The sequence below is a fragment of the Hyperolius riggenbachi genome, chromosome 1 (genome assembly GCF_040937935.1).
Source record: "Hyperolius riggenbachi isolate aHypRig1 chromosome 1, aHypRig1.pri, whole genome shotgun sequence".
Classification (NCBI taxonomy): domain Eukaryota; kingdom Metazoa; phylum Chordata; class Amphibia; order Anura; family Hyperoliidae; genus Hyperolius; species Hyperolius riggenbachi.
In genome coordinates, this window is record NC_090646.1 from 149055186 (window position 1) to 149073187 (window position 18002).

The 18002-nt window shown below is 45.0% G+C and overlaps 1 protein-coding gene across 1 annotated transcript in view; it reads left to right on the top strand.

The window, feature by feature from the left end:
• The first annotated feature begins 1528 nt into the window (after nt 1-1528).
• Nucleotides 1529-18002, top strand: part of LOC137546467 (cytochrome P450 3A24-like) — a 45493-nt gene continuing 29019 nt past the window's right edge. Inside the window, exons 1-4 of the mRNA XM_068268969.1 lie at nt 1529-1656; nt 9848-9999; nt 12802-12895; nt 15498-15550. Of these exons, the coding sequence (XP_068125070.1) occupies nt 1654-1656; nt 9848-9999; nt 12802-12895; nt 15498-15550 (302 nt within the window). The 5' untranslated portion in view covers nt 1529-1653. The remainder of the gene's footprint in view (nt 1657-9847; nt 10000-12801; nt 12896-15497; nt 15551-18002) is intronic.

Below are 18002 nucleotides of genomic sequence, written 5' to 3' on the forward strand. Positions count from 1 at the left end.
ACCTAATGAGCAATTGTAACCACATATATTGGTAACTCAAAATTGCAATTCGCCAAGCTCCAAAAAATGCTCTAAAAAGCTCAAAAAATGCTCTAAAAAGCTCCAAAAATGCTCCAAAAAGCCCAAAAAATGCTCAAAAATGCCCATATGCAGCCAATCAATTAATTGCTGGAACTACGCCACTTTGTAAATTGCAACACTGTTTGTGTTGTGTACTTACTCACGTGTAGATGTGGATGCTTCTATGTGGGAAAAACCAGTCGGGCATTTAAAGAACGTATAAAAGAACACACGGGCGACATTGGGGGGTGTAACTTTAGGTCCCCAATTTCTAGACACATCCACATGACACATAGGGGTGATGCTAGCTACATTAGGTTTGTAGGTCTAGACAGAGTACACCCACATGAAAGAGGTGGGGATGTTGACAAACGACTTCTACAGATTGAACTTAGGTGGATTTATGAATTAAATGCCACCAAGGGCAAAGGTCTAAATGACGCAGTGCAATATGGTGCTTTCCTGCCGTCCTAGCAGGTTGGCTGTATCCTGGTGTGTTTCTTGTACTCTGCTCAATTGCACCCTCCCTAGCGGGTGTTCCCTTAGGTTTCCCTTCCCTTTCCTTTTCCCTTACTACTTTTTTTTTTTTTTTTTTTTTTTTTTTTTCTTCCCCCTTTTTCCCCTCCCCCTCCCTCCTCTCTCCCCCCCTTTTTCCCCTTTCCCCTTTCCCCTTTCCCTCCCCCCTTTTCCTTCCTCCTTCTCCCCTGTCTCCTTTCTTTCCCTCCTTTGTTTATGCGCATGGGTCCCACTTATTACAATAGGAATGTGTTATGTAGGTTCACATAAGTTGAGAATACTGTTTTTACATTTATATGGTCTAATCTTTGAGCCTCTGTTTAAGATGGATAATAGTACTAGTATATAAATATTGATTTGAATATTTGTGTGGGCCCCTCGGGATGCCTTTTTGTCTTTGTTTTGTTTTCTTAGGTTGTTGTGTATGTTTATTTTGATTGATTATGTTTTTCGTGTGTGGATGCTGGTATCAAACGGTAAATGCCATGCTGTGCCGAGGTTTTTTGCATGCCTCCCTCCTCTCCCCCTGCTCGCCGTCAATGGGACGCTGAACTTTCGTTTGCGCCCCATGCTGGGACGCACGGTGTGCTTACGTCCGTCTCCATGCGCCTTGGTGCGCTGGGCGGCGTGTGACACCGTGCGTCTGTGATTGGCTGTCTCTTGCAGCTGATCAGGTGTACCATGTGGGTGGAGATGGGCGTGGTCTAGAGCTGAAATACTCGGCACAGTCTGTCAGTGATTAGAGAGCTGTAAGGACGCTGTCTTGGAAGAGGCCGTCATTGGCAACGGCGAAACATGTCGACACTTATGCGTCTATTCATGGACTGTATCCCAGCAATCTTCTTGTAAGCCAGAGACCCTGTACTTCCCTGGGGTCATCTACACTGGATGGTAACTATGCATTACTCCATGCAGCGCTCATGAACTGCCTTATAACTGCCCAGAAACTGCTGCTTGCTAATCCAGCTAATCTAGCTTTTTTGCTTTGCCACTACCAAGTGTTTTTACATCAATGTTTGCTGATCTAACTGCATTTTGGATTAGAGGCCTGTACTTCCTTGGGCTCATCCACATTGGATGGTAACTATGCATTATTTCATGCAGCGCTTGTGAACTGCCTCCTAACTGCTCTCAAACTGCTGATTTCTAATCCAGCTAACTCAGCTTGCCTGCTTTGTTGCTATCAATGTCTGCTGATCTAACTGCATTTTGGATTACATTTGAACCATCCTAATTGCTCCCAAACTGCTGATTTCTAATCCAGCTAACCCAGCTTGCCTGCTTTGCTGCTATCAATGTCTGCTGATCTAACTGCATCTTGGATTACATTTGAACCATCCACATTGGTGTTTTGATGCATGTATTGATATCCCTGTCTGTGCTGGAACTTTTTCTCTGGGCTAAGAGAGGCTTTACACTACGGTGACTGCACACATTAGTCCCACGGATTTGTGGACTTCCTGGGTGACTGCGATTGGGTCCAGGACTACCTGCATTCATAATACATGGCGGGACTCTTTCCAGCAATTAATTGATTGGCTGCATATGGGCATTTTTGAGCATTTTTTGGGCTTTTTGGAGCATTTTTGGAGCTTTTTAGAGCATTTTTTGGAGCTTGGCGAATTGCAATTTTGAGTTACCAATATATGTGGTTACAATTGCTCATTAGGTGACAGTGTCACTTTGTGAGCACCACAGAAACCATTTAACTGGCCAGGTCAGGAGGACTGCAGCCTCCCTTCAATTGGGATATTTTGTCCAATTTTTAAGAGTGTTTTTGTATGTGTGTATTTGTTATGTATTTGTTGTGTATTGTGTCTGTATATCCATGCAATTTTTGATACTTAATCTTTTTTTACTTTATTGATCTAATTAAATTATTCAAAATAAATAATTAAGAATATTTCTGCATGCACCCAAGAGTCAGTTCAATTCTTTGTTCTATGTTTATTATTACTCGCTGACATGGTGCATGCAGTTATTGCTAACATTTTCGATCTTTAACCTGGTTTATATTGAGTCTTCTGACTCTCGAATTTTGTTTGTCTGATTTCTGCTCCGGTACCCCTTTTGCAATACATATACTGTTCTAAATAAATACACAATAACATTTTATTGCAATAATAACTCTAAAAAAACTTATTTTTCATCCTCACTTTTCTTATTTCATCTACAGCATATCCATTTTTCTGCTCTGTATACATAATTTTATGCTCTGTGTCTTCCTTTCTTCTTTCTATCTTCTTACATCAATTTCATCTGAATTTCTTCTTTATTTGTTCTTCTTTTTGTAAAATAGTACTTATTTTATGATTTCTAAAACCATTAATGTAAAGCTCTATCTCCCCCAGGGCTGTATTAATGATAAGGCACTGTAGGCACGTGCCTACAGGCGCTTGGTGATGGAAATGTGGCTCACTCCTCTCCCTGAGTGCCTCCCTCTCTCCTTCCCTATGCAGAGCCCTGATGAGAGTGTAATGAGATTTTACTTACCTTGCTCTCGGCATTGCTCTGGCGAGATCTCCCTTCAGCCTGGGGCACCTCTAGCTACTTAACCACCCTGGCGTTCTGATTAAATCGCCAGGGTGGCTGCGGGAGGGTTTTTTTTAAATAAAAAAAAAACTATTTCATGCAGCCAACTGAAAGTTGGCTGCATGAAAGCCCACTAGAGGGCGCTCCGGAGGCGATCTTCCGATCGCCTCCGGCGCCCAGAATAAACAAGGAAGGCCGCAATGAGCGGCCTTCCTTGTTTTGCTTATATCGTCGCCATAGCGACGAGCGGAGTGACGTCATCGACGTCAGCCGACGTCCTGACGTCAGCCGCCTCCGATCCAGCCCTTAGCGCTGGCCGGAACTTTTTGTTCCGGCTACGCTGGGCTCAGGCGGCTGGGGGGACCCTCTTTCGCCGCTGCTCGCGGCGAATCGCCGCAGAGCGGCGGCGATCAGGCAGCACACGCGGCTGGCAAAGTGCCGGCTGCGTGTGCTGCTTTTTATTTCATTAAAATCGGCCCAGCAGGGCCTGAGCGGCAGCCGCTGGCGGTGTTGGACGAGCTGAGCTCGTCCAGACCGCTCAGCTGGTTAATACTGAGGTTCCTGTAGCTACCTAATACTTGGGTGCACCTCTAGCTACTTAGTATTATAGGTAGCCTGAAGTACCCTCAATAGTAAGGGGCAGCTGTAGCTACCTAGATGGGCAAGGGAAGTAAGGACTCTTGCACACTACATGCGATTCCAGTTTTTTATCTGATCCAATTTTTTATTCCGATTAAAAAACGTACTGCACGCTGCTATGTTTTTTAATCGGAATCAGAATCAGAATCAAATTTATTTCGCCAAGTACAACGGGGGTTGTACCCGGAATTATTTTTGGCTCATACAGGGGCGGAGATGGTACAAACACATGCAGCAATTCAACACATACAATCACGTGCAATAGTACACTTAAGCATATAATACAGCGCACACTCAAAGGTACCCACAGACATTAAAAAAGATCAAGCACATGTGCAAGATAATCACCCCACTGCAGTAAGGCAGTATGGCACAGTCCATCAAGCAGGGAGTGCAGCTCATGCAATTAAAGGTGCGCCCAGCATTACAAAGGATCCTGAACGTGGGTCCCGGCAAAGTCCATAAAGCATGAAGAACAGCATGTTTAATTAAAATTGCGCTCAGCATTAAAAAGTTCCCACACTTGATCACACATCAGTTAGCTTCCTTCCTAGTTAGGCATATCTCCTCAGCAATTCATTTGAGTCACAGCACATGGTTCCCCAAAGCAAAGCAACTATATTTAATTATGGTCAAATGTAATGTGTGTTCTAAATAAATACACAATAACATTTTATTGCAATAATAACTCTAAAAAAACTTATTTTTCATCCTCACTTTTCTTATTTCATCTACAGCATATCCATTTTTCTGCTCTGTATACATAATTTTATGCTCTGTGTCTTCCTTTCTTCTTTCTATCTTCTTACATCAATTTCATCTGAATTTCTTCTTTATTTGTTCTTCTTTTTGTAAAATAGTACTTATTTTATGATTTCTAAAACCATTAATGTAAAGCTCTATCTCCCCCAGGGCTGTATTAATGATAAGGCACTGTAGGCACGTGCCTACAGGCGCTTGGTGATGGAAATGTGGCTCACTCCTCTCCCTGAGTGCCTCCCTCTCTCCTTCCCTATGCAGAGCCCTGATGAGAGTGTAATGAGATTTTACTTACCTTGCTCTCGGCATTGCTCTGGCGAGATCTCCCTTCAGCCTGGGGCACCTCTAGCTACTTAATACTGAGGTTCCTGTAGCTACCTAATACTTGGGTGCACCTCTAGCTACTTAGTATTATAGGTAGCCTGAAGTACCCTCAATAGTAAGGGGCAGCTGTAGCTACCTAGATGGGCAAGGGAAGTAAGGACTCTTGCACACTACATGCGATTCCAGTTTTTTATCTGATCCAATTTTTTATTCCGATTAAAAAACGTACTGCACGCTGCTATGTTTTTTAATCGGAATCAGAATCAGAATCAAATTTATTTCGCCAAGTACAACGGGGGTTGTACCCGGAATTATTTTTGGCTCATACAGGGGCGGAGATGGTACAAACACATGCAGCAATTCAACACATACAATCACGTGCAATAGTACACTTAAGCATATAATATATACCCATATATACATAATATCGATAACTGTAGTGGAGGACACGTGGGGAAATCTGGAGTGCTATGTGAGGGGAGCAGCCTGCCAAACTATCGACGGCGCTCGCTCGCTCCACAGCAGCTCCAGATGTCCCGCAGTGTGTCCTGGATAGAGAAAGAGAGAGAAAGGATAGCTAAGAGAGACGAAGAAAGAGAGAGAGAGAAAGGATAGCTGAGAGAGACAAAGAGAAGACCAAGGTAGGAAGAGAAAGACCGATATAGAGGCAGAGTGCAGATTGAAAAGCACCCCTGGGTCCAGCCATCAGTCCAGTCCAGTTGTTGTGCAGGGATCTATTGTGGATGCAGGCAGATGGGACCCTGTGCTTCTGGCAGCTGTAGCATACAGAGCCAGGACCGGTGGAGAGAGGACCGAGCTCCAGGGCCCATGGAAGTCCAAGTAGACAAAAGGATCCTCCGGCCTTGGTGGATGGGGCCTGCCGTGCGTGTCCCTCGTGCAGTGCGAGGCTGGGAGCAGCTGTGACCCTCCGCTGGCCTGGATCCCTATGCTGTGAGCGGTGGGGAAACGGCCGTGAGATCCTCCTTCCTTGTGGCGTCCAGGGTCTCCATGGCAGCGGCTACAGGCCGCTGTGAAATGTGGCAGCTAGACGGCTGTGGGCTCCACCATGCGACGTCCTCGGTATAATCCAGCAGCAGCTTCCAGCCACCCGAGGGGGTCCCCACCGCTGGGAACCGTCCTGGGTGACGAGCTGCGGTGATCGGCGCAGGTGGAGTCCGTAACGGTGTGGATGCAGCGACGGAAGACCAGCGGAACTCCGTGCTGCCTCTCCATGCTGCGCACAACCACGTGGCCCTGATCAGCTGATCCTCAGCAGCTGATCCTCACGCCGCCTGCGTTCCGTAGTCCGGTAGTGCCCATGTCCTCTGCATCCGCCTCTCCCAGCAAGAGTGAAGCTCTCTCCACCTCGAGTGGAGAGAGAAAGTACTAAAAAAGCCGGAGCCCTGTGGCCGTGGCGACCGAGTCCGGCGCCATCTTGGTAGTATGTATAATCAAAAATCGGACATATAAAAAATCGGAATCACATGTAGTGTGCAAGAGGCCTAAGGGAGAAGTGACAGATGAGCCAGATGCAGTGTGGTTCAGAGGGGGTTTGTAGGTTCACGAATGGTGAAGTCTAAGGTACAGAGACATCTGTGCCTATAAGCTTGTGTGAGGTAAATCCAGGCCTGATGCCTCCCCTGCACAGATCTGTGGGAGTCAGTGGCAGGGCGTTACCTATCGCCCATAAATCAAGTAATTGATGATCTGGTGGCAGGCAGGCCGAGAGATGTATGGCCACCTTAACTTTTTAGATTACGTTTAAAGATTCATATGGAATATTTCTTATTTACCTGAAGTAAAAACATTTTAAACATAATTAAAACTACTTATACATTCTCTTTAAAGAAAAAATATAACCCGCACGTCAAGAACAAAAGAAATGTCAAGTCATGGTGATACCTGCAGTTTGTTATTAGAACAAGCCTGGTATATAGTTACCTCATATCACAGATAAGGTTTATGCGTGCATAGAACTAAGTATGTATGCATTGTAACTGACATCCATAAATGGACACCAGTAGGTGCTAGCATGATAATCATATGCTGACAAACACATAAACCTTTAACATTATCTGTAGGTTTCAAGGCTTGCCTTTGCTGTGCACTTTCTGCACTCTCCAGAATCTAAACAGATGTGTTTCAGCTAAAACAAAACAGTAGTATGTAGTAATATGTTAGCTATAAATAGTAGAAGAGAGAAAAAATAGCTTTTAGTGATATCATTTATTGGCTCACTAAACCCACGCCTCCCAACTTTTAAGAGAAGAAAGAGGGACACATTAAAGACACGCCCCCTGCATGCCTCTAAATTACATCCTCGCTTATGACCCTAGTTACACATAGCACCAATACATAAGCAAACAATGTGTGGTTTTATCATTCAAACCACACTAGTCCTTTCTATTATGACACGTTTTACTTCATATTAATGTTTAAATTGTTTTTTTTTCCTTATTATTTTTAAAGAATTGGAATAAAGTCTAGCGTTAAACATGTTTCACTTAAAAAATACAAATACATTTAGTTAAATCTGTACCTCAGTATTGAAAGAAGGACAAATGAGGAAGAAACAGGGATTGCGTTCTTAAACGGGTACTGTCCCTCTGAAAAAGAGACAGTTGTGAGCTATGACTAAACCTGTTTCCAGAAGCTAGAATTACAGAAAATTCTAGAGTGGGGTAGTGGGGGGTATGAGGTGTGAAAAGTAGCACTATTTGCTGCTATAAAGTCTGGTACACACATTAAGATTGCTCTTAGCCAAGGATAGTCATTCGGGGAAACCTTTGCCAAGAATGTAGCCTCACTGAACCCTCCCTGATGCATTGCTGGATTTCTGCAACCCACACCTCTGTGACTTTTCCCACCACTAATATTGCACTTTAGGTGTAATGTATGAGAATAACATATCAATGTTGTTCTCATACATTGCGCAATTTTTAATTTTACTTGGTGGCGCACCCAGGCTATGCATATGCATAGGTTAGGATTTAGTTAGTGTTAGGTCCCCTCCCATCGAGGATGACTTATTCGCAGTCGAGAGGGACGAGTACTTAACAATTTGCATGCAAGCTGTTACAGGAAAACAACATCCTCGAGTGGTAGACAGGTCATGTGTATGCTAGGTGTGTATTTTACCCCACAAGTGGGGCTTGCACTCTTTTGCAGTTAGGCACTTATCTGTTTTTAAGTAGCGCTGCTCATTTCCTTGCCATGTACTAATTTAATTCATTTTTGGTCAGCTGCTCCCACTTAACAGCCTTGCTTTTGGTGTATATGCAGAGCTTCAGTTTGGGTTCAAGGTGCGTTTGCAGTTTCTGGGGGGGCTCAGCGCACCTCTGATTGGAGGTCATTCGGAGGCGGCCTGGTGATGTTCTGATCCACCTTTTGCGCAATTTTCAATTTTACTTGGTGGCGCACCCAGGCTATGCATATGCATAGGTTGGGATTTAGTTAGTGTTAGGTCCCCTCCCATCGAGGATGACTTCTTCGCAGTGGGGGCTTGCACTCTCTTGCAGGTAGGCAGTTATCTGTTTTTAAGTAGCGCTGATCATTTCCTTGCCATGAACATATCAATATAAGATTTAAACAAAATGTGCTTATATTGTTCTTTAGGATAGAATATGAGTAAATACGTATTTTGACAACTAGCTTAATGAAAATAAAGTGATAGTATAATCTAAGTAAGCACACTTTATTAATCTCAGCCAAGGAGGTCATTAAGGACAACCTATACTGAAAAGCTAGTGTGTATAGATGACCCCCTGATGCCACCATAAGGTCCAGAATGCAGAAAATTTGGTAACGTCCAACTCTCTCTAATTCCAAGTGCATTGTGTTCCTCTTCAGGAAAAGCTAGGTTACAGAGCCCAGCCCCAAACAGTCACATGAGGGATCGAATCTCAACCTCTGTAGCTGACAGACCTTCTGCATGAAGACATTACACTCTGCTAGATAAAACAGATGTAGTCTTCCAGATGAAGCAGAATCTTCTGTGTGTTTTTTTTTGTTTGCTTGGTTTTTTTTGCATTCAAAGCTTTAATTAAGCAACTCATAAAACTCCATACAAAGATCTCAATACAAATGGAACAGGCCAGTCAGGGTGAAGCAGAATGTCATGGCATCCTTAAACCTCCTACACGTCTGGGAGATTTCTGTTGCTAAGCAGGGATTGGTGCACAATTATGAGTGAAATCCACTACTATTTTAGCGCGTTAGATTTATTTTATAAGTGAAACCCACTACAAATCGCAATTGTGATTTTTGTAGTGATTTTTGGAGCATTTTTTGCAGGAATGTACTTGAAAGTAAACTTGTAAAACTATACATACATACAGTATACATTTAGGCTAGGTTCACACTAGGGAGTTGCCAAACACAACGGAAGGAAAAAGTGATATTGCGCAGTTGATGGAAAGTATACATCAATGTCACTGATTCACTACAGTGAAATGGATCAGCCACGCAACGTATGCAAACGCAGATGGCGTGTGGTCGTACGCGTTGCGATCGCATGGCCATCTGCGTGTGATAATGCGAACAAGGCCTAAGGCTGAATCCACACTTGTTTATCAGTTTTCTGCATCAGTTTTTTTCTGCACGAGTTGTCTGAAAGTTGTCTGAGTTGCATGAAAAATGCATTGAAGTGTGAACTAGTTCATTGATTAACATTGGTTCTCAGTTTTCCTATGCAGAAAATGCACAGAAAAACTGACAAGTGTGGACGGGCCCTAACAGTTAGTGTGAAAGTTTTACAGTAGTAACGTACTTTATATGCCCTTGTCTTGTGAAGTAGAAAGCAATGCAACATGGAATATACTTGTATCCTTCCCTCCCCCTCTCCCTTATCTCTCCTTGCTCTGTGTGTGTGGAAATACATAGCCATTAGCCATGTATATATGACAACTTAGAACGTACATACTGTGCCTCTGACCTTTCCCTCATGGAGCTCCTCCTAGAGGGGACGTCACTGGCTTATAGCAAAACACTATAAGTGCAGCTTCTGCTATGCTGATAGGTAGAAGGACAAAGAAAAGAAGAAGAAGGGAAAGACCTGGTATACAGAGGAGAAATCTCAACAATTTGGCAAGATACAAGCATGTATTTCATCCCAGAGTTTTCCAAGGAAACATGGTTTCTGCTCATCCTTTTTGAGGCACTTTTCATAATGTAAGTAAACCCCAGTTAACTGTTTAGGACTATACATTCTGCGTTTTCTCATTTTAGTTTTCTTTTCCTTTTTTATTGTTTTCATGCTTTCCTTCCATCATAACATGCCGCAGTGACAGGTGGAATACGACTACAGATGTAAAAAGCATCCCCCTCAGTTTGTGCTTCACTGTACAGACAGTCCCCTACTTACAAACCACTCGAGTCACGTTTCGTACATACAAACTTGTCTTCATGTGCAGAATAAACTGCACTGTTTTGGTTGTTGCATATTTGTGTTGTTGCATGTTGTCACAGCCGGTGTGGTGAAATTTTTTGCAACTTTATCAGATTTTGCAACCGGTTGCATTTATTTATAGGTATAGCTATCAGAAAGTGCAACCTAACCATTGACTTTAACCTATCTGTATCAGAAAATGCAACCCAACCAAACCCTATTCTCACACAGAACCCTCCCCTCTTGCTCAACTAATAACCCCCCCCCCCCCCCCTGGAGGGAACAATCCCCCCTCTTGCTCAACTAATAACCCCCCCTGGAGGGAACAAGCCCCCCTTTTGCTCAACTAATAACCCCCCCCCCCGAGAACAATCCCCCCTCTTGCTCAATAACCCCCCCTGGAGGGAACAATCCCCCCTCTTGCTCAACTAATAACCCCCCCCCTGGAGGGAACAATAACCCCCGCCCCAGGGAACAATCCCCCCTCTTGCTCAACTAATAACCCCCCCTGGAGGGAACAATCCCCCCTCTTGCTCAACTAATAACCCCCCCTGGAGGGAACAATCCCCTTCTAGCTTAATGGGATCTGTGGTTGCAAAAAATTACAGGCGTGTTAACAGAGAGGAGCCACGCCTACACAGTCCTACACTGTCCTCTATGGCAAGTTGCAAAATATGATGGGTAGCAAAATTTTTCACTACACCGGCGCTGTCATTCAGGCAAAGTGGTTAATTTCCCCAGTGCCTGGACCGCACCAGGAGCCCCTGCGCCGTCAGGTAGCCCTCCCTGACTGCACCCCGTTGCCCCGGCATGTTCTGTAGTTCAGCTGCGAGCTGCCTTATTATATCTCACCTGCCCCAGCAGTGGCTCCATTCCAATCTCCGTCTTCAGCCCCGTTGCCTGTGTGTGCCACGGGGAAAGTCAGGGGGAGGCCACTGGGTGGTCCGGCAGTGTGGAGGCCACAGGAGCTGACATTGATGGCTGGCCTGTTGTAAATAGTTTAAAACAAATTAAAAGCACTTAAAATAACCAAAAAAACATTGTTTATATACTATATGTTCAAACCCAGAGTTCTCCAAAAGTTAGGTTAAGTTCACAATGGGGCGTTGAATTTCACATCCTGCAAAAGGAGGATTGTAATGCAAGAGAGGGGAAACCGTGCATTGTGCGGTGCAACGCATACAGTATATACAAAGGCCTCGATTCATAAAGCATTACCTCATGCGGTAATGCTGAAAACAGCAGACTTTACCGACCACTTAGCAAAATGTCAATTCATAAATGCTGTTACCGCATGAAAAGCTGACATTACCGACCAGGGAGATAAGTTACCGACTTTGCTGCAGTTACCGACAACACATGTCAGTAAATTGTCAGCAAATGTCAATTCATAAAGCCTTCAACAAGCGGTAAGCCTGGCGGTAGTTACCGACACCTCTAGTGAGGCGATAACAAGTTACTGAAAGCTCTGATGAATGCAAGTGCAGAGAGCTGAAGTCTGTTTGAGTCATCAGTGGAGAGAGCCAGAGAGCCCTCTGTGAATCATTTGAGCAGGCAGGGAAAGACTGTGTGACTCATCTGTCTGAGTCATCAGTGGAGAGAGCCGTCTGTGTGAGTCATTTCTGCAGGCAGGGAAAGACTGTGTGACTCATCTGTCTGAGTCATCAGTGGAGAGAGCCAAAGAGAGCCATCTGTGTGATTCATTTCTGCAGGACAAAGAGAGAATCGAGACACTGCTCTACTCTACCGCTCAATGGGCTGCGGTAATTTACTGACCTCTAAGGGCAGCTGGGGAAATCTTTATGAATTAGCACACAGACCGGGAAAATACCGAGAGCGGTATTTTCCCGACAAGATTTTTTTATCGCACTGCTGTTTATGAATCGAGGCCATTGTGTGCACGTCAGGCAGTACTGCACAATATGCACTGCATTATGCCAACGGATTTCACCTCACCGTGCTGCTAACGTGCCCTTATGAACATTCCATTACACTATAACTGAGTTGCATTAGCCAAGGGTGTAACAATAACCACTGTGACCCTGGGGGGGGGAGGACTGGAAGCGGGAGCTGGTGGAGGGATCCTGTACTTGGTTAATGAAGAGCGCAGCGGTGCAGAGCATTATACATTACCTGGTCCTAGCGGCAATACAGGTCCTCGTCATTGCCTGTATGTTTACGATCGATTACTGCGGCTATTGAAAACGATCGATCAGCCATGGGATTGTATTGTTAATGGCCATCTTTAGTCATGGTTTAGTGGATCACTTGTGAAGTAAACCTAATGCTGTTATGCATTAAGCTGCTGTATCCTCAGGCAATATGTGCAGATTGTACCACAGGTTACTGCAATGTTTTTGCTTTGATCCCCTTGCTGTATGTGCCCAATGATGCCTGGTAAATAAAGCACCTCTGCCACCCCAGCTCTTCCACAGGAAACAAGAGTAGAAACTTGAGGGCAATGCCTTTTAACTCAAAGAATTATGTCATTAACATGCTCTCTTCTAGTTCATATGAAATGCATGTTTTATGATTTGCCTGCTGAGAGGTGAATATGCATCCTAATCTTTCTGTTATCTTTCCAGCTATGTGATTTGGCCCTACAGAGTTTTCAGAAAGTATGGAATACCTGGCCCTAGGCCCCTCCCATTTATTGGGACTTTTCTTAGCGCCAGAAATGTGAGTATAGAACTGTCACCTTATTAAAGATATGCAGTGTCAGACTAAGAGGTGGTTTGGCTGAGGAAACCCACTTGTTGGCCAAGCAGCAGTAGTCATGTGTTGCTGCTCACGTTGAAGACTTGCTACAGGTTTCTATTGGGAGTGATAACACAGGGTTTCTGCTGCTTGGCCAGCAGGTGGATTTCCTCAGCTTTTCCACCTCCCAGTCCGATGCTGTTTATATGTATAAACCAGTTAAAAACCTCTCAACCTATTTAAAGTTATGTCTCCATGTACCGGTACATTAAAAGGCGTGGTGTGGAAATGTAGGTGCCGGGTGAAGCCGCTAGTAGAATATCGGGCAATATTACCCATATTCTACTATTAGCCGTTGGATGATGCCGGTAGTAGAATATCATTAATTTGGCTAAGGGGTGTGAAAGGGGTGGTCAGGGAGCATGAACAGGGCAGTCAAGGGGCAGTAAAGGGACCAACTAATGCTGCAAGCCAGCCTCCCTCTGAAAGTCAAGGATTTATGGTGACCGGGAGCGCACAGAGGACAACAGATAACACACAGAAATATGTACCTGCAATCCTAACATACCTCTGTGCCTAGCTATCCTGTGTTCAGGTCAGGTATCCTTAAAGAGACTCTGAAGTCTCGTCTTTTACCTGCTTTTCTCATATAATCCTTTTCAGCATGAATGCCCCCACTTCAATCGCCGCATCCCAGAGGCAGATGGGTGATTTATTACAGTTTAATAGCCCTGCAAAGCTCCAGGCATAGCCGGCCTTTGACCTGAGCGACCCGAGCGGTCACTCAGAGCGCTGGCTTCCAAGGGGGCTCGGGGCTCGCAGGGCTTCACTTCCTCAATGAGGCAGAGCTTAAGGCTGTAGCTCTGCCTCCTCCGCAGTCAATCTCTGCAGATCGCCGCCTCTCCCCACCTCTCTGTCTTCTTTCACTGAGAGTGACATGGAGAGACGGAGATCCGCAGAGATTGATTGCGGAGAGGCTAAGCTACAGCTCAAAGCTCAGCCTCTCCAGGGCAGCACAATCTGCGACCAGCAAAGTTGTAGAACTTTGCTAGTCTATTACACAGTAATAAATCACCCATCTGCCGTGGGGATGCGGCGATTCAAGTGTGGCATTCATGCTGAAAAGGATTATTTGAGAAGAGCAGTTAACAAACGAGACTTCAGAGTCTCTTTAAGGCCTCTTTCACACTGGGACATTTTCATTGTGTTTTGTTAGCCCTTTTTTACTGCAGGGTAACGCTAAAAAATTAATATCCTATTGGGGCATTTCAGGTCGGATGCGGTGCGATGCGCTGCACTAGAAGCATCCGATCTGACATGACGGCAACAGCGCATTATCCGCGAACACCCGCGGCTACCGGAAGTCATGTAAGTCAATGGTGCTGCAGATATTTTAACCTCCCTAGCAGTATGATTACTTCCAGATTTTATTGTCTAAAAGCAGTGCAATTATTTCATAAGCTTTTAGCCCTTAAAAATCATACCACTAGATAGATTTGCACATTACACACCTTCCAGGGACCCGGCTTGGGGTTACTGCTCTGAGCTGCAGAATTCAGGCCCGAGCCTGACTCGGGGGTACCGCTAAGGAGGTTAAACTGTTTTATTTTGTTAATACACTTCCGTGTTATTCTTATTTTGGCCACAGAAAGTGATCGCTAGAGAGCCTCACTTATGGTTTGGCTTGCAGCCAGAAGAAAGATTACCGTGCATTGCCGGATCTATGGGGCTCTATGTGGTAGGACTTGATGTACCAGGAGTTACAGATTACCCAGCAAATGCATAGAGAACCAGAACTCCTAGGAGTGTGTAAGGGGCTACTAAGGACCAAAAATCCCTCTTGCTAAAGTGTTATGCAAAACAAGTTTGCCTTCTTGATTCCACATAGAAGTAATGTTTACACAACTCAGTATTGCACACCTACCGCACCTACAGCTGTTTTTTGTTTTGTTTGTGGAGAACCTTGGCCTGTATACTACAGTAAAAGTGTTTGTATGGAATTAGCTTTTGCTTTAAGGACACCTGAAGTGAGAGGGATATGGAGGTTGCCACATGTATTTCCTTTCAAGCAATACCAGTTGCCTGACAGCCATACTGATCCTCTGCCTGTAGTACGTTTTGCCATAGATCCTGACCAAGCATGCAACAGATCAGGTGTTTTTGAGATTTTTGTCAAATCTGACAAGATTAGCTGCATGCTTGTTTCTGGTTGCTTGTTTAAAAGGAAATACATATGGCAGCCTCCATATACTTCTCATTGCAGGTTCCCTTTAAGGATGCTTCGCTGGTCCACATTAACACCAGTTAGTGCTGACCTCTTTTTTCTTTCCCTATACTACCCACTGGGTGGTCAATGAGATGCAAATAATTGACAGGATGCGATTGGTCCATTTAGAAGCTGCTGCATAAATGTGCACTCAATATTTTCATATAAGGTTTTTTTTGTAGCATTTAATCCATCTTTAGATTTAGCTGCTGTTATATCTCCACTTTGAAGCATTGCTTTTTTTTTCTTGTTCCTATTTGCATTATTATAGCCATGTATATTTTGCTGAGTTATATTTCCAAATATTCTTCTTTTCAGGGTATTGCTGAATTTGACATAGAATGTTTCCAAAAATATGGAAAAATATGGGGGTAAGTTTCTTTTATTGTCACGTGTTTACATGAGATGTTTTGTAAGACACTTTTAGGCCTCTATCACGTGGTACACCGAATTGTGCACTTGTCGGCCAGTTTAGCCACCTAGCTGTGCTGCGAGCCACAAACGCCTTCCGGGTGCAATTTAAATGCAGCCGAATGACAGCTTTTGTAACACCACTAGTGTCAGCCTTTGACTCTTGGTGGTGGGGTGCCCGATGGCTAAGAAAGCAGCTCTGCGCTCAGATGTGACTTCACAGGGGGGCTCCCTGTCCATTGCCCAGGCCCAGCACTAGCAAGCCTGGCTGGTGCATGGGGCCAGTGACTGGCAGATCGCAATAAGACTGTGAGATTTCAGTCACTGAATGACCAGGGCCGCTGATATCTCTGTGATGAGATGTATACAGCTTACACAAATTAAACTACACTAACATAATTTCTCAGGTTCTAGGTGAAGTTCTTATTTATTAGTTATTGTAGATAGGAGGAGGCAGTACCCTGTTCCAGAGTGATCTTGGACTTTTCTCAGGAAACAGAAGTTTAAACTTTCCCTATTGTTTAAGCTGAACTTAAAGTGTACCAGAGATGGTACACTGGCATTTATTTACACTTCCTCCAGCCCCATGAACACCATGGCTTCCCTCGCCGTCCTTCCCGGCCGCTCCATTCTGGCGATATATAACTGCCGGTAGTCCGGTCAACCGCCGCCTGTTGAGGTTTTCTGTGCATACACAGCTCAGACGCATGATACGTTCCCGCCCCCTGGAGCCTTCTGCGTCTGCGCAGTACTACGGCACAGGTGCAGAATGCTCCAGGGGACGGGAGCGCAATGAGGGGTGCGCTTGCAGCAGAGCTGTGCATGCGCAGAAGGCTGCGACTGTCGGATTACTGGAAGTCATAGCAGTTTAGCGGAGGGGTCGAGGAGGACGGTGAGGGAGGCCATGATGCTCATGGGGCTGGAGGAAGCCTCAGGTAAGTATAAATAAGCGCTAGTGAAGCATCGCTGGTACACTTTCAGTTATGTGCAGGACCAGTTTTAACTACAATGGGGTCTTGAGGTAAATGTAACCTGGGGCCCTCTGACACCTCCCACTGCCCCCCCAAGCCCATCAGATTCAATTCACCCCCTAGGGCCCTGAATCGGCTGCTACCCTACAGAGATCAACCCCCCACCTTTATTGTGTTCCCCGGGGCTCCTGAACATTTTTGGCAACAAAGAAAGCCACTGTCCTGGCAAGCGTGCTGCTCCATTACTTCGTGCGCTCTCATCTTCATCCTCAAAGTTGTTCCTCTTCTCAGTAACCCGACGCATGTTATTACATAATGACATGCACCCCCACCCTGCCTTAAAGGGACCCTGAGCTCTCCGTAAAAACACAATTTGGACTTACCTGGGGCTTCTTCCAGCCCCCTCTCCTCTTGGCTCCTCTCCTGGTCCCGCTGGCGGCTCCGTTTATTGGCATCGTTTGCTCGAGGTCGCCAGTGTGTGCCCACGCCGCACATGCTACGCGTCATCACACCGGCCGAAGTGAGAGTCCTGCGCATACGTTGTTGTCCTAAGACTGAATCATGCATGCGCGGGACTCTCACTTTGGCCGGTGTGATGACATGTAGCGTGCGTGGCGTGGGCGTGTGCACTGGTGACTTCGGCCCAAACAGAAAATTAATGGAGCCACAGTGGGCCTGGGAGAGGAGCCAGAAGGGCACTGGGGGATCTTGCAAGTTATGGGGGGCTGGAGGAAGCTCCAGGTAAGTTCAAATTATGTTTTTACGGAGAGCTCAGGGTCCCTTTTAATCTGTGTAGTACAGTTTTCATTGTCATCATAGTAAAAGACCACATCCTGTACATCGAACTTGTATAGATGATAACAATATTATTTTTATATATTACAGGTTGTGTAGTTGTATTAACTTGAGATCATTAGTTTTCTTTGAATAAATATCATAAATGTGCTCAAAGAAACCTCATTTGGTTAAAATGAATGCAGCGAGAGGGATGTTACCCACGTGATAGTGGATAAGGGCATGAAGAACAGCATAGTGTCATTTTTCTATATGTGTAAAGTGATTGCAGTGCTCTTTTATATACATTTTCCATTTTGCTACAGCAGCAAATTAGTTACCTTGTGCTTCTGGCAAAATTCCTTTGCTCCTTCAGTATGGCCTTGACTGCATGTCCAGCTTCCTATGGGTAATAAATATGCACACCTTGCTTATAGAATAATAAGGGCTTCATATGGCCCCTAATCACTGTGTGTATTTTTGTTTTTCACAGTTACTGAGGTTGTGAGCCCTCCACAGATACCACAGACTGAGTGCGTTGGGCCGGTTGTCCGGTGATCCATGCAGCGTCTCAGTTGTCTGCCACAGAGGCTGAGTGCGCTGGTCCCATTCTCGGAGGTCCATGTTGTGTCTCAGCTGCTATCTGGGCTTTGGCCTGATTGTGTGG